At 31.1% G+C, this 20871-nt stretch overlaps 1 protein-coding gene across 5 annotated transcripts in view; it reads right to left on the bottom strand.

Moving 5' to 3' along the window:
* Positions 1 to 20871, bottom strand: part of LOC129908359 (uncharacterized) — an 85670-nt gene that overhangs the window by 850 nt on the left and 63949 nt on the right. For 3 of the 5 annotated variants that reach the window (XM_055984799.1, XM_055984801.1, XM_055984800.1), the window contains 4 exons: positions 3361 to 3446; positions 2441 to 2666; positions 1627 to 2376; positions 1446 to 1556 (listed from right to left, as the gene is read on the bottom strand). In XM_055984799.1, the coding sequence (XP_055840774.1) occupies positions 1446 to 1556; positions 1627 to 2376; positions 2441 to 2666; positions 3361 to 3446 (1173 nt within the window). Of the gene's footprint in view, positions 1 to 1445; positions 1557 to 1626; positions 2377 to 2440; positions 2667 to 3360; positions 3447 to 3575; positions 5071 to 8524; positions 8872 to 20871 lie in introns of those variants that run through there. The other 2 variants (XM_055984798.1, XM_055984797.1) reach the window with 2 other exon arrangements.

Genomic DNA, 20871 nt, shown 5'->3' with positions numbered 1-20871 from the left:
AAATTAAGCAGATTTCTGCATGGTTATTTGTCAAGATGATTTATCTTCTTAATTTCTTGAATGCGCAAATTTAAAAGAAATCCACTTAATTTAAGCGGAAAATCATCTTGTGGAAGCACTGACAAAAAACTGGCAGCCACTGGTTATCGATTCTACAACTGTTGGGTCACTAGGCGAGTGCTTAACAATCGAATAAACTATAAAAATTACAAAGTTTGTCCCGACTGTCTCATGAAACATGACAATTTACTGGTACAGGAATGTATAGTATAACAGTTAAATGCAGAAATATTGCACTCCAACTCCCAGTAGCTCTACGATAGCAGAAAAACACATGATAAAGTCCCAATTTCGTTGGGTATTTCGTGCTTTTGATCACCAGAAAACTGTTATACATAAATCTGTATTTCTTGAGATTGAAGAAACATCAACTGATCTCAGTTTAACATGGGTAGTCGAAACATATCACTTTGCCTTAAAATTTGGTGTATTTCATACAGATTATAACAGTTTATTTTTGCTTAGTTAAATGTATCAGTGGTACCATTAAATTAAATATTACGTTCTATATAAAAAAAAAAATAAAGAGACATAAAAAACGGAGCAGCTCCTATTATAACAGTTTTGCTAAGGAAGTTTTTGCATGAATTCACTATCCAGTATTGACTCGAATTGAAGAAGTTTTTAAACTAGTAAGAAATAGCATGATACGTTATCGTTTGTTTTCGTACAGATTTTTGTATAATAGTATAACAGAATTATACAGTTTTTCTACATTGCAAGAGCTTCTGAGCTCTATAAAATACTATATCATGTATTACGTTTAAAGTATACAATTTTTCATTTTATGTTATAAAAAAAAACACAAGCTCCAATTATTATGACCGCCAGCCAACTTATACGTCCAAAAATTCTGAACTTAAAAATCCTTTCACTGAACGCTAGGATCACATGTTTTATGAAAATGTGGTACTTTTCAACGCAGCACATTTCCTCACTGAGGGTCAAAGATTTCATTTCAATTGGTACTCTATTCAATGTATATAACAGTTTTTTGTGTCTCGACTGAAAAGGCATTATGAGTTAAAGTAAAAAAAAAAAAACTGTTATCTACTTGAGTACCCGATTAATAAATGTGTATAACAGTTCATCTTTAACTGAAAATGTATTTGAGCAAATAAGCTTTTAACCTCGTTTAATTGCCGATTTTATTTAATCCGTATAACAGTTTTGTACTTTGACTGAAAGCTGCTTTTTAGTTAAATTAAAAAACAAACATTATTCTACACGTTGCGTTGGACAGGACTCTAAATGTTTCAGTGATTCGAAAGTATATGAAAGGACCGTTTTTGGAATTTTGTAACAAAGAAAGTGATTTGCATTTTAGACAGAATTGACCATTTGAACTTTTTATTTTTTTTTTTTTATTTTAAAATTATTCTTACCTGTATGTGTTGAGCTAATGGATGTGAACTCCTTGGTTTATGATCCAATTCCAATAACGCTGAGTGTAGTTTAAAACGTGCACCCTCAAGGTATGTCAACATTGATCGAATCTGTCAACAACAAAAATTACCATTTAAACCATAAAAACAAGTCTTCAAAATTCATATCAATTCAACTCACGTGATACAATTTATCTGTGATATTTTGATTATCAGAATTATTCAATGAATCCGAAATAACTTTCAAACCATTTCGAGATCTACGTTCTCTTTCCAAATCAGTTTTGACAAGTTGCAATAATTTAATCAATGCATGCTTCCTTCTCTCTCTATTCATAGCCAACGTAGTATGTTCACAATAGAAATCTGGCAGTAATTGTTCACTTGGACCTTCTGCAATTCTTCGAATATTTTTTATCACACTCAAATCCTTCTGAACATTACAAGATTCTATTGTCGGTTGAAGTCTCTGAACGAGACCATCCAATATTGGATTCATATTTGCTGTAAGTCGAAGATAATTGGTAACAAACATTTTCATACTGGCCAATCGTTGAGTTTCGACATTTTGTAAAAGTGATGATCCACGTAGAACTGACATTTCCCAATCGACACGGGCACGTTCAGCCCTAACACAAAGTGTATAATATTCGACATCAGCACGTTTGACAGATTCTTCGGCTTTGCGACGTTTATTGTCCAATTTGGCGCAGTCTTTTTCGGCAGATTTGATTTCTTTTTCGGCAGCTACTTTGTTTGGACCTTGATGCAGTAAGGCAATGGATGGTGATTTTTGTATTCGAACATCAAGCATTCCATCTTGAAGCTTCTCATTTTCTCGAGCAGCTGTGTGTGAGGTTTTCTTACCCTTGGCTTCGCTAATTCTCCATTCGGCAAGAACACGAGAACTCTTATCGACATTGTTTTCAACCTAAAAGTTAAAAAAGAAAACTGTTATACATATTCGAAGATAGATAAATTTGCGAACAACTTACAGATTTTCTTGTTTTGTGATGATTTTCAATCAAAGTTTTTAATGGTTTAACCAATTCTTCTACCAGCGAACTTGACAGCTGTCTGTGAATTTCACTGCGACTTTCCATTTCAGTTGCAACACCACGCCAGGCATCAGCAATGCTTCCGGGTAGTTCTCGACATGCTTTGTTGAGTTTTGTGGCCATTTTCGAAAGTGATTTCGAATATAATTGTTCAGATTCGACTCTGTGAAATAGTTAAAAGGTATATTAAATTTTCAAGCTCTTATTCAAAACTTCGAAAACAAATTAACTGGAAGTGTAACACTTAGTTCTGGCAGTGACTCAAACGTCATGATATTTTTCGAAGTTCAAGACATGCATTTTCGATGTCTTATTTGCATAAATTGACTTTCGAAAAAAAAATTCAAATTGTGGTTGCCTAATATTTTCTGCTGTTTTTTTTTCGAATTCGAAAAATTCATTATGTTCGAAAGCAATCGGAAACAACAAAAAATAGTGTAAAAAACGTCTTCAGTTCTAGTCGATTATTATCCGCTGATTTTTTGACATTGTGTGTTATTTCGAATTCGAAAACTTCTGCAAATTTCATCGGACAACTTTAATTTTGATAGCTGACCACCATAAAAATCAACTCAAACGTCATAATTTTTTTCGAAGTTCAAGAAATGCGAAACAAGCATTTTCGATATCTGTTTTGCATGAATTGAATTTCGAAAATAGTCACCATAAATGAGTTAATTGTTAAATTGTAGTTGCCTAATATTTTCTCCTGACTTTTTTCGAAATCGAAAAATTTTGTATGTTCGAAAATAGTCGGAAACAACTAAAAATAGTGTAAAAGTTCTAAACGATTATTACCAGATGGTGTGTGTTTTTTCGAATTCGAAAACGACTACCATTTATTAAATCGAACTTACCTTTCTTGAAGTATAAGTATGAGTTCTTTTCCAAAGTCACCGCCTTGTTTGATATATCGTCGCAATTCTTCGAAACCATTTTGACCCTTAAAAGAAAAAATTAAATGTCAGTTTAAAGTCAAATCCAGGGATGTCATTAAAAAAATATTCGAAAAGATAAAACGAAAAAACAAAACTCTGATACACACACACAGACAACCCATCCCATCTCTCACCTCCCATTTCTCTTTGAGTCGTGACTTCTTCGAAAATGGCGATATCTCTCCATGTTGTGTAGCTGTCACCGACGAATCCATATCATCGTTATCTGTCCCAATGACAGTTGACGTATTAAGAGCACTGAGTTGTGGTAAAAACAACGATGATGCAGCAATAGACTCTGAGTCTTGATTTCTTTCCACCGATTCCCCTCGAACTCCCCGGATCGGTGAAACTTTTGATTCTGATGAAAAATTGTGTCCAACTCTTTGCGTTGCTGCATGACTTTGGACAACTTCTTTAATTTTAACACTCTCTTCTCCAATCCAATGCTTCAAACCACTCCAAGCATTATTGATCTTCTCTTTATTCTGATTGAAATTGATCAGTCGGGAGTTCTTATTCTTCATCAAAGTGATTCTTCTTTCGCTAGGCTTGAGGTTATCCCGATGAGTACAGTACTCAAAATCGATTTCTTTATTAAACTCCTCCGATTCATTGATCTGTCGGGTGATTTCATTAAGTTCATCGATGGAAATGAATAAATTTTGTGCGGTCAAAGATTGACAGCTGACAGATTTCATGTCGAAATTTTCTAAAGAACTATCACAGGCGACGCTATCCTTGCTGCCATGATTCATACTTAAATTACTGGCAAATTTAGTGCTTCTTCGATTTTTCTTCGGTGCAGTGTTAATAGAATCAGCACTTTGATAACGATGTACCGGTGCTGCCAAAAGTACTTTTTCTGGATTTTGAGGAGTATTTGGCTCACTTTTACTCAAACCAGGTCGAGCATTCTCCTTATTTTCCTCTTCTTCATGAGATTCATCTAACCCATTCCCGGTGCTTGCAAGTCTTTTATTCATTTCCAAAGATGGAGCCTTTTGAAGAAAAACTTTGATTTCTGATCGATGAAGACTTTGTACAGATTTTGAATGATTTTTCTTCAGAACTTTCCTAGTTTTTGGAGTTTCATAATAACTCTCCATTACATCGTTTAAATCTGCCGACGAAACTGTTGTATCAATTACTTCCGGGGACGATTCCTTCCCCGTTGTGATTGGTGATCTTGTTTGATATTCATATTTCGTATCAGATGGCAACCCTGGTGAACCACAATCTACCGCATCAACAAATACTTCATTTTCACTACTCGATGAACCTGGATGAGTATCATTAATAGGAAGTGCTTTATATCGACCAGTCATATCTTCCATACGATCAGCATTGATCGTTGTCGTCGATATTAGAATTGGTTCACCGATTTCCAAACGATGATCTTCTGAATTCGCCCCGGTCATGTTATAACTGCCAGATATTACTTTGGCAGGTGAGACTCCAGATCGACCGGGAGACTGACGTTTGATGATTTTGTTGCTGAGCGTTGAATAGCGTTTGGTGATTTTGGTAAATAGACCAGTGCTAGTGCTGCCATCTGGATTGGTTTTGTACTTGCCAGATCGTAATTTGTTCATGATGACAGTGTAAATAAATTAAAAGTATTGACAACTGTAGAACGTATAAGGGAAAGGTATTGATGAAATTGATGTTTAGAAAACAAAAACTAAATAAACACTTGTGTTATTGATTCCATTATGCAAAGTTTCTCATGTTTTTTGTTCAAATGAAACAAATTCAATCTCTCGGTAGCAAGCCATTCAAAAAATATTAATGTTGTGCAAAACAAATCAAAGAGCATCCCAAATATTTTTTAAAAAGGAAAAAAAGAAAAATATTCACAAGATGTTCACAGAATATCGTTGTGTACCCCTCTCCCATCAAACTATATGTATAACTATGATTCTCTATTACTTCTCACTGAAGGAATTGTTAAACTATCTCAACTTAACCAAGTGGATTTTAGAGGTACTATGCCTTAATCTTGTCATGAATTCTAAGCAAAATTATGAAAACCAAAAATTTACGAAAAACACTTTTGAGCAACAGAGTTTCATTTCCTAAATTTTATTAATGTTAATTATTGTGTATTAGTTAGAAAGTTAAAAGCAAGCAATTGGGCTTGCGAAATGGTCAGTTAAATTAACAAAATGGCGAACTTTATTTTATTATAAAATGGAGTAGGTACTATAACATTTTTTTTTTTAATGTGATTTAGGAAAATGTAAAGAGCATTTGGAAATTGAAACATAATGTGATAACTAATCGGTTTTCTCATAATTACAAATAGGAAATATGTACACTTTGTTTTTACCTCCAGAGACTTGTGTTTGAGTCCGAAAGATTTCACTTTACATCTTTTAATTAGAGGTCGAACAAAGATTTATTGACAAGGACCTTAAGAGTATTTCTTGTCACACACAAATCGAACTGAAAATTTTGCCTAATGTCGGAGTTTTTGTTGCAAATGAATATGAACCCAGTTGTGCATGGCCACAGCTTTAAAAGTTCCAAAATCATGTTTCATACAATCAGTACCTAATATTTTGCTACGTACCACATCAAAATTACACAATGAACATTTCAATGATTTTTTCACGGTCGGGTCTCAGTTTTTGAAATTACTTTTTTATTATTGAATTTTAATTTATGGCTATAATTTCTTTAAAGATTATTTGAAGAGGTATTATACTAAATTGTATGTCTTAAAGAGGGCGTCAACGAAGCGCAATTGGCAATCAAGACGCTTAAAATAATACAATCATTATAAGTTCAAAAGTACGTCCTTACATTCAGGTAAAAATAGTAGCTCTCCTTTTTCCTCTCTGAGTCTATAGTGAACCAAACAAGCATTTATTCTTCAAAAGAAAGACATTTTCTTCTCTGGTCGAAACAGTTTAAAAAGTAAAGGAAATTAATAACACAGAATCCGCTTGGATTCACATCAATAAAAAAAAAACAACTTCTCTGATAAAAAAAATTCAATTAAAAAAAAAAGTCTTGAAAAAGTGGAAAAGACCCTTTTTTACCGACTTCCAAAAAGGAGGAGGTATTCAATTCGTCTGTATTTTTTTTTTTTTTTTTTTTTTATGTTTGTTACCGCATAACTTTGGACAGAGTGAACCAATTTCGATAATTCTTTTTGTAGTGGAAAGCTGGTGGCTGCAGTGTGGTCCCATTTAAATTTCGTGCAGTTTAAGCCATGGAACTATTAGAAAAGCCATAAAACCCTGTTTTGATCCATGGAAGTCGGTTTTGTTTTTTGATAAAAAAGATTATTTAACAAAGAAGATTGTGTTAAGAAACCTTGTACAAAATTAATTTTCACAATCTTATCCGATAACACTGGTTAACAAAATTAAACTTTTTTTTTGTTGCCGGAACAAAAATATACTTTTCTGAAGGTTTTCGGTGTGCTGAACTCGAATCCGAAGTCAAAAAAAATTCATCAGCTCCCGTTTTTGAAATATTACAACTAATCCGTTTTTGAGATATTACCTTTAGAAAATGCAAAAAAAAACGTTTTTTTGAGTTCTTCGGACCTTATTCTTTTGTATAAGGAAAATTAGTTGAGCATATTTAGTATTGGTTTCTATAAGAACTGTTTAAAAAGTATCTTTCGATACTTGTTTAAATCTTTTCAATTTCTTTTATATTGCCCGATATACATATCTTAAAATGAATTAAGTGGATTTGGCTTCATATATCATAAAGGAAATAATGACATTATAAAATTTATAAAAATACCAAACAACTGAAGATATCTCGGGCAATTAAAAAGATATTATAAAGATTTAAACAGATTTAAAAAGGTGGATAGTTCTTATAAAAGCCGTTACTAAATTTTGCTCAAACAATTTTCCTTATATAAAGAATAAGGTCCGAAGTACTGCATTCTCTAACGGTACCTAATATTTCAAAAACGGGAGCTAATTAATTTTTTTTTTTTTACTTCGGATTCGAGTTTAGCACACCAAAAACCTTCAGAAAAGTATATTTTTGTTTCGGCAAAAAAAAAAGTTTAATTTTGTTAACCAGTGTTATTAATGTAATATTTTTTGGGGCCTTAATATAATATTTAATTTTTCTTTTAAAAATGCAATTTATTTTTTGGGGGCCCCTGAGGTATTATTTGTTGCTGGCTACCAATTCATAATGCATTATACTGAAGAAAATAATTTTTCTCTCTTCTGTCCAAAGGGATTCATGAAAAAATATCTTATCTTTTTGCTTCATTACTTTTATAATAAGTTGCCTTCTCTGCATTGTCTTCAGTGGGGGCCCTATCGTAAGTCAGTGGCCCCGGGGCACCACCTCGCTTGCTCCAAAGGTGTGTACGCCCCTGTCACTGACCACTGTTTGCAACCTGGTTTTGGTATCATAATAGTTGAGGAGTGCATTTCAAACTGTTCTGTTCTCAGCATATTTGTGCTTAATTTAACCAGCTCAAGTTAAATGATAACAGAAAATTGATCCCAATAATCGCGTTCTAAAAACCGTTGTAAACTGAAAATCCTTTAAAAATTACAATTTTGCTTTTAGTTTTTTTTTTCTCGATTATTAGAAATGTACATATGTATTTAATTTATTTTACAGATTTGTCCTGATAAGGGAATAGTTAAAATGAATTACAAAATTTTTAGTTCAATCCAATTTATTGTTCAATGTACGTAGAAACCCTACCCAAAAATTCTACTTCTCAGCAAGTATTTGCTTCGTCAAAAAAATAAACAATACAGCCGATGACCTATTTAACAAAACACCACGCAAAAGCTAAAAGCTAAAAGAGAGAAATAAACAAAAAGCAAAACACACATGACACATGAGTATTGGTATAGTATAAGCATTAGGTATTGAAATGAAAAGTGCCGAACAATCGAAATCGAAGTCAATTTTTCATGAAGAATTTTAAAATGCAAACAACTCACTAACCTACCACAACAAATCAATTCAATTTGAACATAACATGCCTCTAAAAGAAGAAAAAAAAAACAATAAAAACCAAAACAAACTTTTTTTAAAACCATCATGCAGTATCCACTCACCTACGTTTTTTACCACCCACCTGAAAACATACATAGTTAAACAAAATTGACAGCTCCTGCTAGCTGCCTAAGCATTTTTAAGGCTCGAACAAAACAAAATCCATAGAAAATAGAAATAAATACAAAAAACCGGGCAATCCGATTATAATTCAGTCTCACTTCTTAACTTCTTCAGGTGGTTGTAAAATAGAAGAAAATATGTGTACACCTCAACAACTAAACAATAGAGAACGGTCAACGCAAAGTGTTGACGTTTGTTTAATTTGTCATCAGCTGTGGCCGCCAGACCTTTAAGCCGCTTACGACGATAGTGATGATGCATTTGGGGTTGTTATTGCGGAATATAGGTAAGTGGCCTTATTGAAGGAAATTCTCCTTTTGTATATAAAAAATGGAACAAAAAAAAAAATCGAAAGTAAGAAAAAGTAAAAAGAAATGAATAAAACAAAATCAAAATAAAAATTAAAAAAAAAAAAAAACTAAACAAATGAGGACACAAAGTTTTAGTTTTACCTACTTAAGTTTCGAACGGTTTTGAATTTCGAAATCTTGGCTAAACAAATACTACGGAATACGTTTTAAGGTCTTACATATATTAAAATTTGAAAAAGTTCCTGAAGAGCTTGAAAAAAGCGATTTATAGATTGATAAAATTATCTGGCGTTTCTGTATCTCATAAGAATTTTGATTAAAGGATGTCTTTTTAGACAAATGTTTGTTCATCTGTTCTGTCATAGCTCCTAAGCTACTGAACTTAACTTGACAAATGATATATAGTTAGAAGGGTCTTTTTTATGTGCTTGTTATTGGCTATATGAAATTGCGTTAAATTGACTATCGGGAGCTGTAAGCGATTGCTTAGTAAAATTTTTTTGTTACCTACTTTTTTTTTGTTTTTCTTGTCACGCAATGTTGTATGCATTTTAGTACACTATTAACTAACTCTGTTCACATTTTTGAGAGCTTTTAGAAAATCGAGCGAAAAAATACACATTCAGTTTATTTTACAACTTCAGATACTCTACTCATAGGTACTAATATTTTTAACAAAAAGCGTGAATCAAATTATAATGATTTAAACGCATGTCTATAAATTGAATTGTTATTTATTTTTGTTTCCGAAAAAAATTTCTCGTTATGTGTTATCGTGACAATCATATTGTGAATTTGCACGTTTAAGATTTCATTTTTTGTTTAAATAAATTAATATCATGTTTTTTTTTTTTTTAATGATTCATAACCTTTTGTTTGCTCAAAAAAGATCAACAAGATCATATAATATCAACTAGAGACATTTTTTGCCTCGGGTTACCCTTATTTTTCTGACAAAAGATAAACATTTTTAAAGCTTTTTTGTGATAATAATATTTGAACTTTATTACAAAGTATGACGGAATTTCATTGTAAATTAAACTGAATAGCAATTTACGACTTTTCTTTTCAAGTCGTAAAAACAGAAACACCTTGAGGAAGAGAGAGTTTCAAAAAACGTGCAAATAATTTGATTTGTAGAAAAACTAATTAAACTAGATTCGTTCTTCTCAAATTATTCTTCATTAAATTTCGTCTAAAAAAACAGAATTTTCAAACAAATACTAGACAAGCTAACGCACAATCTCACCCTCTCTCTTAACTCAAGGCCGTGAAGCCAATTAGCTCTTTGTATTTATAAACAAAAACGTGACCTATCAGTTCGAGCACATGACGGCTATTACTTATACTTTAAAAAAATAGAAAAAATAAACAAAAAACGTGTTAATTTACCGCCATTTATTGTCAAGCTACAACAATTATTACCTACTTTTACAATAATTTGATAGCTTTAACGACTTTATGAAAAATTAAATTGACATTAATTTTGAAATCGAGAAGAATGTCGATGTCTCGTATTTCGTCGCTTAAACTGTGCCACCGAAAAAGAACGATTAATTTAATAGTCGTCTACCGAAATAATGTCTCGTCTCTTTCAACCTCACATCGTATCGTCATTATTATTATTAAATTGCCTACTTTGCAAAGTTATTCGCATCATCGATTAGTTGGATATTGCTCAATGAAGTGGATAGTATTTCAATGTTTTGACAGTTTGTTGTTGTTGCTGTTGTAGTGGCTATAACGTTAACGCCATTTAGTGTCAAACCAAAAAATAAAAATAAAAACCCGCTAATACTGAAAATTCAGTTCGAAAGGAAACCTGACTATAAACTTTGTGTCTTACTTCCACTTGTGCTAGTTTCAGTTATTTTGTTTTTGTATTAATCTTTTTCCATGTGTTGATGATGTGTAAATAGATAATCACACTAGAAATATACAGATACAGGTGGAAATCCAATTACAGGTGACCGCAAATGTTGCGTAACTCATCACCATCACTATCACTCTTATGAGTTGAGGTACAATGTAGGGGCAAGTGGGGATAGGTGTGTTAGGTTTAGAAGAATTATTGAAATAGAATGCACGACTGGGGTCGCACGTACTTGCTCTTGCAGTTCAAAGTATCGTTATCTTAAATAGCTATTGGAAATTTAAGATTTTGTTTAGTCGAGAAAAAAAAATCAAAAAATAAAGTTACAAGTTAAAAAAATTAAAATTAAATTTTTTTTTTCAAAAACTTAAAAAAAAAAATTTTTCAAAAACTTTTTTAATTTTTTTTTTTAACACTTCAAAATTATGTCTGTAAATTTTGAATAAAATTAACTCATGTTTTGATGAAATATATGAACTTAAAAAATGTTAATTTTTGAAAAACGGCAACGCCATATTTCCGTTCTCCGAATTTTTTGAGAAAAACTAAAAACGCAGTTTTGTTAGAATCAATAAGAGTATTGCGCACACCAAATTTAATTGAAATCGTTAGAGCCGTTTTCGAAAAATTTGCAATACCTCGAAAACGTTATATGGGAGATATGCGTTAAAATGGAGATATTAAAAATAATAAAAAAAAGGGGTCTAGGGAATTATGTAAAAATCATCTGTACCAAGTTTCAAGCAAATCCATCCATCCGTTTAGGCCCTAGCTCGATGTACAGATGGACGTACAGACGCACAGACGCACAGACCGACGGACGGCATGACGAAAACCACTTTTTTGATCTTCTCCATAATCGTAATGTTGGTTTTGATTAAAACCTCGATTTTTTTTTTCTACACGAAACCAATACTTGCCCTATAGAGCAAGTAAAAAAACATTGAATAGTTTGTTTTTTTAATGGAGTTTGTACCTCTCTCTCTGGGTACATCAGTAAAAAAAAAATAATCTGGCTAAACAGTTTTGAAAGCAACTAATTACTTGACATCCGACTTATTAAAGGTATACGATTTCAGTCACATTAGCATTTTGCAACAGAGGTTAGCTTATACTAGATAAACATGTAAGCTAAGTATATATGTAGATAGGAGTTGAAACTATAAACGTTCTATGTGATCATCAGTGATTTTGTTTGTTTTCCCGATAAGAAAAATATTTTTTAGATTTACCTACTTCTGATATAATTATATTACTGCAAGGTGATAAAACGATAAAACACAGATTAATGGATTGCTATTTGATCAGTGGTCAGACCCAAAAATGTTTTAAGATACTTATCAAACTTTAGTTATTTAATTATAAAATTATTATTTAATGAACTAGGTTCTTAAAAGATTTATTTAGAAAAAAAATTTTTTTGTATATTATTTTATGTTCGTAGACCATTTCATCGGCACAACGCCAAAACCGTGAATCTGCATTTTTTGCAGTTTTCACTTTAATTAGTGTTCGTTAAACATCGATAGTCTATCGATAGTATCGATAGTAAAAAACTATCGCGTACATCGATAGTTCTAAAAAACTATCGACAAAACTATCGATAGTTTTAAGTTTAAGAGTTTACCCCAAGCTTTTCGTTCTAAACGCACCAGCTTTTTAATTTTGAACTCCTAAAACACTGAAAAACTTTTGAAAATTTAGTGAAATCTTCATTTCTCATCATTTCAATTATTTATGAATGAGTTTTTGTTTGGGAAACCACCGAATTATAATACTAATTGTTAACATTGTCATACCATGTCACTGTTGCATTTTGTTTAGTTTCGGTTTTGGTTGCTGCGCGATTTGTTTTAATAAATTTTATTTTATTGTATTGTGTTTTTAGCTGTATCATTTCATAAATACATTCAAGGCAATAGTTTGGTTCGTTATGACAACACCAAATAAAAAATCATCTGCTTGCTTAGTATTTTTTTTTTTCAAGCCGGTCGGTGGAAACACGACCATGTTTGTAAAATGTTACTTATGTAAAATCTAAACTTTATTTTTGAGGCATTTTTTAGTATTTATACATGCACCTACTAGAATGTAGGATCTTTATTCTCTTTGTTAAATAAATATGTATATGTAGGAATCGACAAGGTTACATTATCTTATTTGCTGATGTACCTAAAAGAGTATGCAGTATACTGCTAGATGTACCTATTATTGTATTGTACATATATCTATTCATACAAAAATGTTCTCTTGTGCTCGATAAACTCGTGCACATATGCGTTAAACGTTTTCATTTTAAATAATTGTCTGGTAGCTTTGGCAAGCTTGCCACAGGCCATATCGAACCGAATTTTTTTTTCGGACCTCAATACATCTGGTTTTTTGTTTTTCAAAATGTTTTGCAAGTTAACAATTGAAATAATACATTTCCAGTTGCTTAAAATAAGTTTTAAATTGCAATATTCTGATTTATTAAACGTTTTTTTATTATTCAAAAAAGCCTTTTTAAAGCTTTTTAGGAAATTTGGTAAAACTATCGATACTATCGATAGTATCGATAGGGTTTTCCCAAAACTATCGATACTATCGAAATCTTAAACTATCGATGTTTAACGAACACTAACTTTAATGCGTCATTTTACTTGTTATCCGTCCCTCTATTCACTGAGTCGATCCCAATCCTCCATCTGTTGCTTAGAAGCCTAAGATATCAATTTCCGTTGCACGAATTTCTATAAGATTGCATGAGTTTAATAATTTAACCATAGAACCTAGTTCACAAATCCTAAATTTTAGATCACAAACTTGTTTTCTATGTGCTAAATTGTGAAAGATAAAAAACTTATAGTTGGAAACAAAAAAATTAATTTTAAGCTAGATTCATCTCGGCTGAAATTCTTGGATAATAAATTTTAGATAGAATTTTGTAGTGGAGCTGAAATTAGACTCGTTGTGCATACTATAGTCTTTAGAGAAAATACATACGAGTCAGGTGCAGGAGTAGAAAATATTTTTTTTAGATCTTTTAAACCCTGAGCGGTTGAGGGGGCAACAACTTTGATCCACAATAACTTCAAAGTTGATTCAATAAACCAACCTGGTTAATGGCTCATTCAATAGATAATTTTGTTATCTAAGAATTTCGTACCGGTCATTTTGTGATATTGATCCACGAATGAGTTATTATCCGAACCGATTTCATTTTCAAGATGGGCGCTTCTATCGTTCTGCGATCTTTCCAAAGAATTGTTTTTTAAAATAAGGAGTAGGTACATAAACTGAACTAAATTATTCAAGAAATACTTAAACACCTTTCATGAAAAAATTTTGTCCTCTGTAAGTAATTACGATTTCATGGCCAATTTTTGACATGATTGACTGAACGAAAGGTATTATTAGACATTTTTTTCTTTCGGAGACCTAAAGTCATTTTTTGTTTACAAAATTAATGTCCTTTTTTAGTGCTAAGTTTATATTTAACGAATTTCCTTGAATATTAATTTTAAGTTATTCACGATTTCGTTTCCCCTCACATATCAAGGTTTCATTTTTATCCACCTCGAAATGTTTACTTTTGTAATGAAATATGAAAGATTGTGTGATTTATTACGAATTTTATATTTTGCACTCGGAAACGAAAACACTCATTTTAATCTTTTACACAAAAAACAAAATTCGTTTAAATATTTGTATCGCTATAGATTCAGCTATTATTATGAATAACCTCATCTGCAACACCTAAGATCTTATCTTATCAGTGATGAGAAAAATAGCAAACTTCACAGTCAGTGGCCATTTAAATTAACAAATATTTACTTTCTGCGACATTCCAAAAGTGGCAAACACATACAAAAATGTATCCAATAAAGTTTATTAAACCAGATAAAGTTACATATTCATTCACAGATTCAAAAGCAGGCCAACAAAATTATGGCTCAGGAGATTTAGTTACAAAATGTATACGCAGTCAATTACATATTTGAAAACAAACTATGCTATGGAATTGAGTGAAAACTGGAAGTCCCACGGGCATTTTTCATGTTTTTTTTTCTTGTTGTCGTTGTTTTACTGTGACTGTGACTGTAACTTTAATATGTAAAAATAAAACTACTGAATGAAAATTGTGGCATAGAGACACATAAAAAACAATCACAGTAAGACCCAAATATATCTTCTGTTACGAAAATTTAAATAACTGTACCTATTGATAATTCCAGACGGTTTTTAAAAATTTAGCGATTTAGTAAAAAAAAGTAAGATTATTTTTGTAATAAAAAAAAATGTTTTAGTTACTTAAACAAATTAATTTTTGTCGTTAATTTTAGTTTGATAAAAAAAATAAATTCTTTCAGCAAAACATGTTATTGGGATCATTCAGAGTTTGTTTAGAACATCTGAACATTTTCAGTGCAGAAGTTCTAAACAAACTCCAAGAACAGAATTTTTTAGTGAAAAAAATCCCTTAAAACTTGATGAGAATCTGCTTGGTGCATTTAATCATGTTCTACTGTACCACTAAGATCTGAAATACCTCTAAAGTATTCGAGAGTAAAATTATTCTCTCCCATAGCATTCCCCAACATTGGAACAATATCGCAAACAAAAAACCTTAAGTTTTTCTGCACGAATTCATAAATTTTTTTTTTCGTTTGAAGATTTTCTCCGACAAAAATCTTCTCATCGTTTAAAGAAAAAGAGATATCACTGATTGGCATTGCAGTTTGCAGCAGGAGGCAAAAATGCCCTTGCGGTGCTTGTATGAATTCCCTACTTTTTCCGACTTGTATACAATTTTTTTGTTTCGTTTGTGCAATTGTTTCAGCACATCTTGGTGCGCATACTTTGTCTACATCTTCTCTTGAGTATTTTCATAAATCAATCAATCCGAAAACGTGGAGTGGAACTGGAAGCGCATATAATAATAATGGGTGCAATATGCCAACAAAAAGATTGCGTGCGAGACATTGTGGTACTTAGCCACGTCCTGTAGGATAGAATATCATCATTGTGTCTCATTGTTGTGTTTAAGATGAAAAAAATGGAAGGATTGTTTTTATGTTGAGGTTTGAAAGGCGAAGAATTGTTTGGCGAGCAGACTCTTATGTGGTTGTATATCTTCACTTGAGTTTTTTTCAATGACAAAGGTTTATAGGAGTTTTTGCTTAGAGATTTGTTAAGTAGGTTTCTTAACTTTCAAGATTTTCGTTTTTTTTTTCAACTGACAGTGACTAAACGTTTAGTCAAGGTATGCGTGCGATGTTTTTATCCAAATTTAAGGAGAATTTCCTGTATCTACAACAAAAGGTGTCTATTTTTTTTTTAGCAGTTTTGATAAAGATCATTCAAAATATTGATCATAATAAGCGTTTAAAAAGATTTTTCTTTTTGAAGCAAAAAAATTTATTTAACATGATGTCAAATACGTGTTCGATCATGGATTTATGAAAAAATTAAAAAATTTTGAAATCAAAGCCCAAAAAATACCAAATTAGTGAAATACATTTTGAGGCCTTTTATCATGCAATTTCTTGGATTTTTTTTTAAATAAGCATAATTTTGACATCTTTCATATAGTTTTTCATAAAAATTGACTGTTTTAAAAAAATTTTAAAAATATAGTAAAATTGTTAAAAGTTGCTTGTAATATTAAAACTTTTTATAAATTCAAGAACGAAAAAATTATATCAAAATTGGTTTCAAATCACAAAAACGAAAACAATGGTTCTGACCTTCAAAAATAAATATGACATTTAATTTCATGTGTAGCAAAAAATTTTGAGAAAAAAAAAACATTTGAGCTGTTTTTTTCTCAAATTAGTTTTTTTTTATATATATGTATAAAAATTTGGTATGCAATTAAAAAGGAAATATTAAGAGACACATACAAAGCAAAGATTTTTCAAAAAAAAAAAATTGAACTTTGTTTTTAAAAAACACAAAATAATAATTTTTTGAAAATTTTTCTTAAATTTAACATTAGAGTTACGAAAACGTTTTTATGTAATAATTTTCATTGAAATCGTGTCGCTTAGGAGAAAAGAAAGATATCGAGAAAACGGTTCTATGGCAAATACCGTAAATAACGGTCTTTAAAAATATTTTATTTTAAATATGTATGACCCTATTTGCCACATAACATTATTTTTTTTTACAAAATCGTTACAGCCGTTTTTAAGAAAAAACCATTTGTTTCAAAATTTCAATTTCTCATTTCAGCCGTAGTATCTAATGGATCAAATATAGGTATTGGACGATTAACTAATAGTATTATGAAATGCAATCGACCTGTGCCATTTGAAAAGATACAAGATTTATGCGGATGATTTGTTAACTCATCACTAGCTCAGGCTTAAATAGTCTAGAAGTGCCCATATAAAAATCTGGTTCTGGGGTTTTCTGATGGATTAACAATATTAGTGAAAATTTTAAATCTGTTTCATTTATGATTTCTCCTAATCTAGAAACCTAAGCGCCCTGACATTCTTGTTACAGTTACACAATATCAAATGACTACTACTCTTATTATTACTTGAACATACGTTGATTTAGTATGTAATAATTATGCAATTCTTTTTTTACATTCAAGTGTAAATAGCATTACCCCACGATTTCTAAGGCCTTCTTGCCTTAGTTTCTCTCCTAATTCATTAACCAAATTCAAAAATTAAATCAAAGCATTTTATCTACACAAATAATTACCATATATTGCCATCATACGTCAGTCCTTGAATATATAAAAATGTGCCCACGATTTTCTTGTACACCACTGCACAAACACACTAAAGATCAAGTGGATTGCATAAAAATAGCCCCAGATGTCAAAATTAGAAGCAAGATCATTACGATTGAATAATAATATCAAGCCACACGCAAGGAGCACTATAAAGATCAACAGAAGATATACCCCGACTATATAATAAAGACCCCCAGTCTCCCCCTGAAAAAATCAAACAAACTATAAACCGAAGAAACTTGCCGAGTGTCGTACCGGCTTTAAGATTGTCATCATCATTTTCTGTGTGTGTTTTTTTTAATTTCAGTGATCAAGTGCATCGCAAATGCAATCGATCACACACCGAGAGCGGGAAAATATAAAAACAATAACAATTTTATGGGAAAATCACATCTATCTGTCTATTATTGGTCTCGTAGTTGGTCGCATTGTGTATCTATAGAAAAGATATTTTTAGTTCACGATGCAAAAGAACCAGATCTCCAATCCAAGACCCAACCAGCACCAACCACATGAGAACAAAAACAATTTCATTTTTCACGACACAAATTGTGGTTATTTGTTGTTGTTGGTTTTTAGTTTCATTTGATGTTGATCGTTGATCTAGTTATGTCTTTTGTCGTATAAAGTCGTTGGTCTCGACTCGATCGTCGTGCCTCAACCTCGCAGCCTCATGTGCGACTTTATGGGCATTTGCACTTTTTTAAGTGTGCGCAATGTGTGCAGAAATTAACACTTCACCTTAAAGGGTTAACATATTTAATCAAATGAGTTCAAACTTTATACATATATGAGTTTGCCGCAAAATTACGTGGTTATGCACCTATAAGAGCTGTATAGTGGTGTTTTTGAATTATAATGGAGTGTCGTAATAGCGCAATGGAAAGTTGTTGTTATGGCAACTATAAAGTAGCTAATTACATCTATAACTCAATCTCGGCGTAATTTCTACACCTCATTGGTTTCTATTGTTCTATGGTTTTTTTTCAGATTCTCGCAGTCATTCTTATTGAAAGTGTTTGTTTGGGGTTCCAAGCATTATTCTTTGCAACAATATGTAATTTTAGTGCAATATTTTTTGTTCAAATATGTTTATTTTGCGGGATAAAATCTTGATCGACCTTGCGAAAAAATATTAACTCCTTCTTATAAACTTGCATTGTTATGAAATTTCTAATTTATAACTTTTGAATGCTGTGATAATGCATTTAAGTTATGATATCCATGCGACAAAAATAATTACTTAAAAAAACTTAAAATCGATATGCAATTTAAGTTAAATGTGGCTAAGATTAAATTTTTTTAATTCCTTGATAATAGCCGTGTTTTATTTTCATCTTGATCCAGATTAGATCAATTTTTTTATAAGTGTTACAACAAAAGCAGGATTTCGCTTTGTTATTGTAACGCAAATAAATACAATGATCTGATATATATCATGAGGAAAATAAAACACGGCTCATAACCAAAGGATTTAGAAAAAAAACTTTAATCTACCAAATTTGAGGATTATTTTCGGGAATGACGAAATCCCAAAATCAGTAAGATTAAGATTTAAAAACATGAAACCCAAAATAAATTAAAAACTAGAAATCATTCTAAAATTAAAAATCCAAAAACCCAATAAAAAAAAAAAACAGCAAACAAAAATTGCAGACTATACCAACTTTCAAGAAAATCAAAATCGAGAATCCACAACACTTGTCCCCAAAAGACAAAACCCCAGAAATCCCACTAAAAATACAAAGATATTCCTAAATCATCATCATTCCATAGTCAATACAATAAAAACTAGAAATTATGAAATATCCAAAACTCAAAACCTAAAACCCCAAAAATTGAGAAAACTTCAAAATTGTAGATACATTCAGAAAATCTGAAATTAAAACAAAGCAATTCTGACTATAATATCTATATTATAAAAACATCGAAACGTAAACCATTAAATTTAAATGATTTAAAAATCATGAAATTTAAAAAATGAAAAAAACACAAATTCTTTCACTAAGGATGCCCAGAACATCCAAACCCAATGTCGAAATAAAAAAAAACATTACGCAATGCAAAATTTAATAAAAACTGAATATCAGATAATTTACCCTTGAATCCGAAATTCTTAAAGTCAAAATTATCAATGACCACAGCCCAGCCCAGCCCAGCCCAGCCCAGCCCAGCCCAGCCCAGCCCAGCCCAGAGTCCATGATATTACCTACTAAGATTCAAAAAATCCAAAAATTTAGAAATTAGAATTTAGATAAACAATTTTGAACTCATATGATGAAAAAATCCAGAAAAACAAAAGTTCACAAAACCTGATAATACAGTCAAATAAGGAGAAAAAAGGGGTAAATCTCGGAATAAATGTTAGTAGAAATTTTTTTTGCTCAATATCTTCCTTTTGCCATTCTATAACATATCTCAAAAGTCTAGAAAAATCTCATGTCCGCTTGTCGCGATTTCAAGGTCAAATCGCGAAATGGAGATTTTCAAAATTAGCAAAAATAGGCTATGGTATTATATACACATATGATACATGATTTCAAGGTATTTTTTAATGCTAATTCCAAAAAATCTAAAATCAAGACAATCTGACGTCTCTGGAAAAAGTTATAACTGTTTTTCATCTGTCAACTCATATTATTATAACAGTTGCAAACTTACTGCCGAAAAACCCTTAAAAATTATGGTAGAAGAACCAAATTTTGCATGAAAATTTTAGAATCCATCATTATTAAAAATCAAAACAATCCATTACAAAAAATATACATACCTACGAAATAATGGTATTTTTTGATGGAGGGGCAAATTTTAGGATATGCACTAAAGAAGATTCTTGTTCATCTTAGGAATAAGTTCTTATAGGCTAATTTTTTCATTTTAATCTTTGTTTGGATATTCTTTAACTACCCTCAAAAATCTAAAAAAATCTCATGTCCGCAAGTCCTAATTTTCTTGCTTTGAAGATAAGGTGCAGATTTTAAAAAATTGAAAAACTACACTTCAGATATTTGTGTCAGATCAACATGAATAAGGTGCATTACTTTTCAGGGATGGTCAGGTTGACTTGTTTGTGAGTTTTGTTGGAATAAGTGTTAAAAATACCTTTAAATCATGTCGCTTATGTTGGTATACATATAAAAATTTAAACTTTTCTTATTAATTTTTTAAAATCTGCACCTTATTTTCAAACCAAGAAAATTAGGACTTGCGGACATGAGATTTTTTTTAGATTTTTGAGGGTAGTTAAAGAATATCCAAACAAAGATTAAAATGAAAAAAATAGCCTATTAGCACTTATTCCTAAGATGAACAAGAATATTCTTTAGTGCATATCCTAAAATTTGCCCCTTCATCAAAAAATACCATTATTTCGTAGGTATATATATTTT

This window comes from Episyrphus balteatus, chromosome 2 (genome assembly GCF_945859705.1).
Source record: "Episyrphus balteatus chromosome 2, idEpiBalt1.1, whole genome shotgun sequence".
In the NCBI taxonomy this organism is placed as follows: Eukaryota; Metazoa; Arthropoda; class Insecta; order Diptera; family Syrphidae; genus Episyrphus; species Episyrphus balteatus.
Note: the sequence above shows the minus strand (reverse complement) of the source record. Positions and strands in the feature narration are given on the sequence as shown.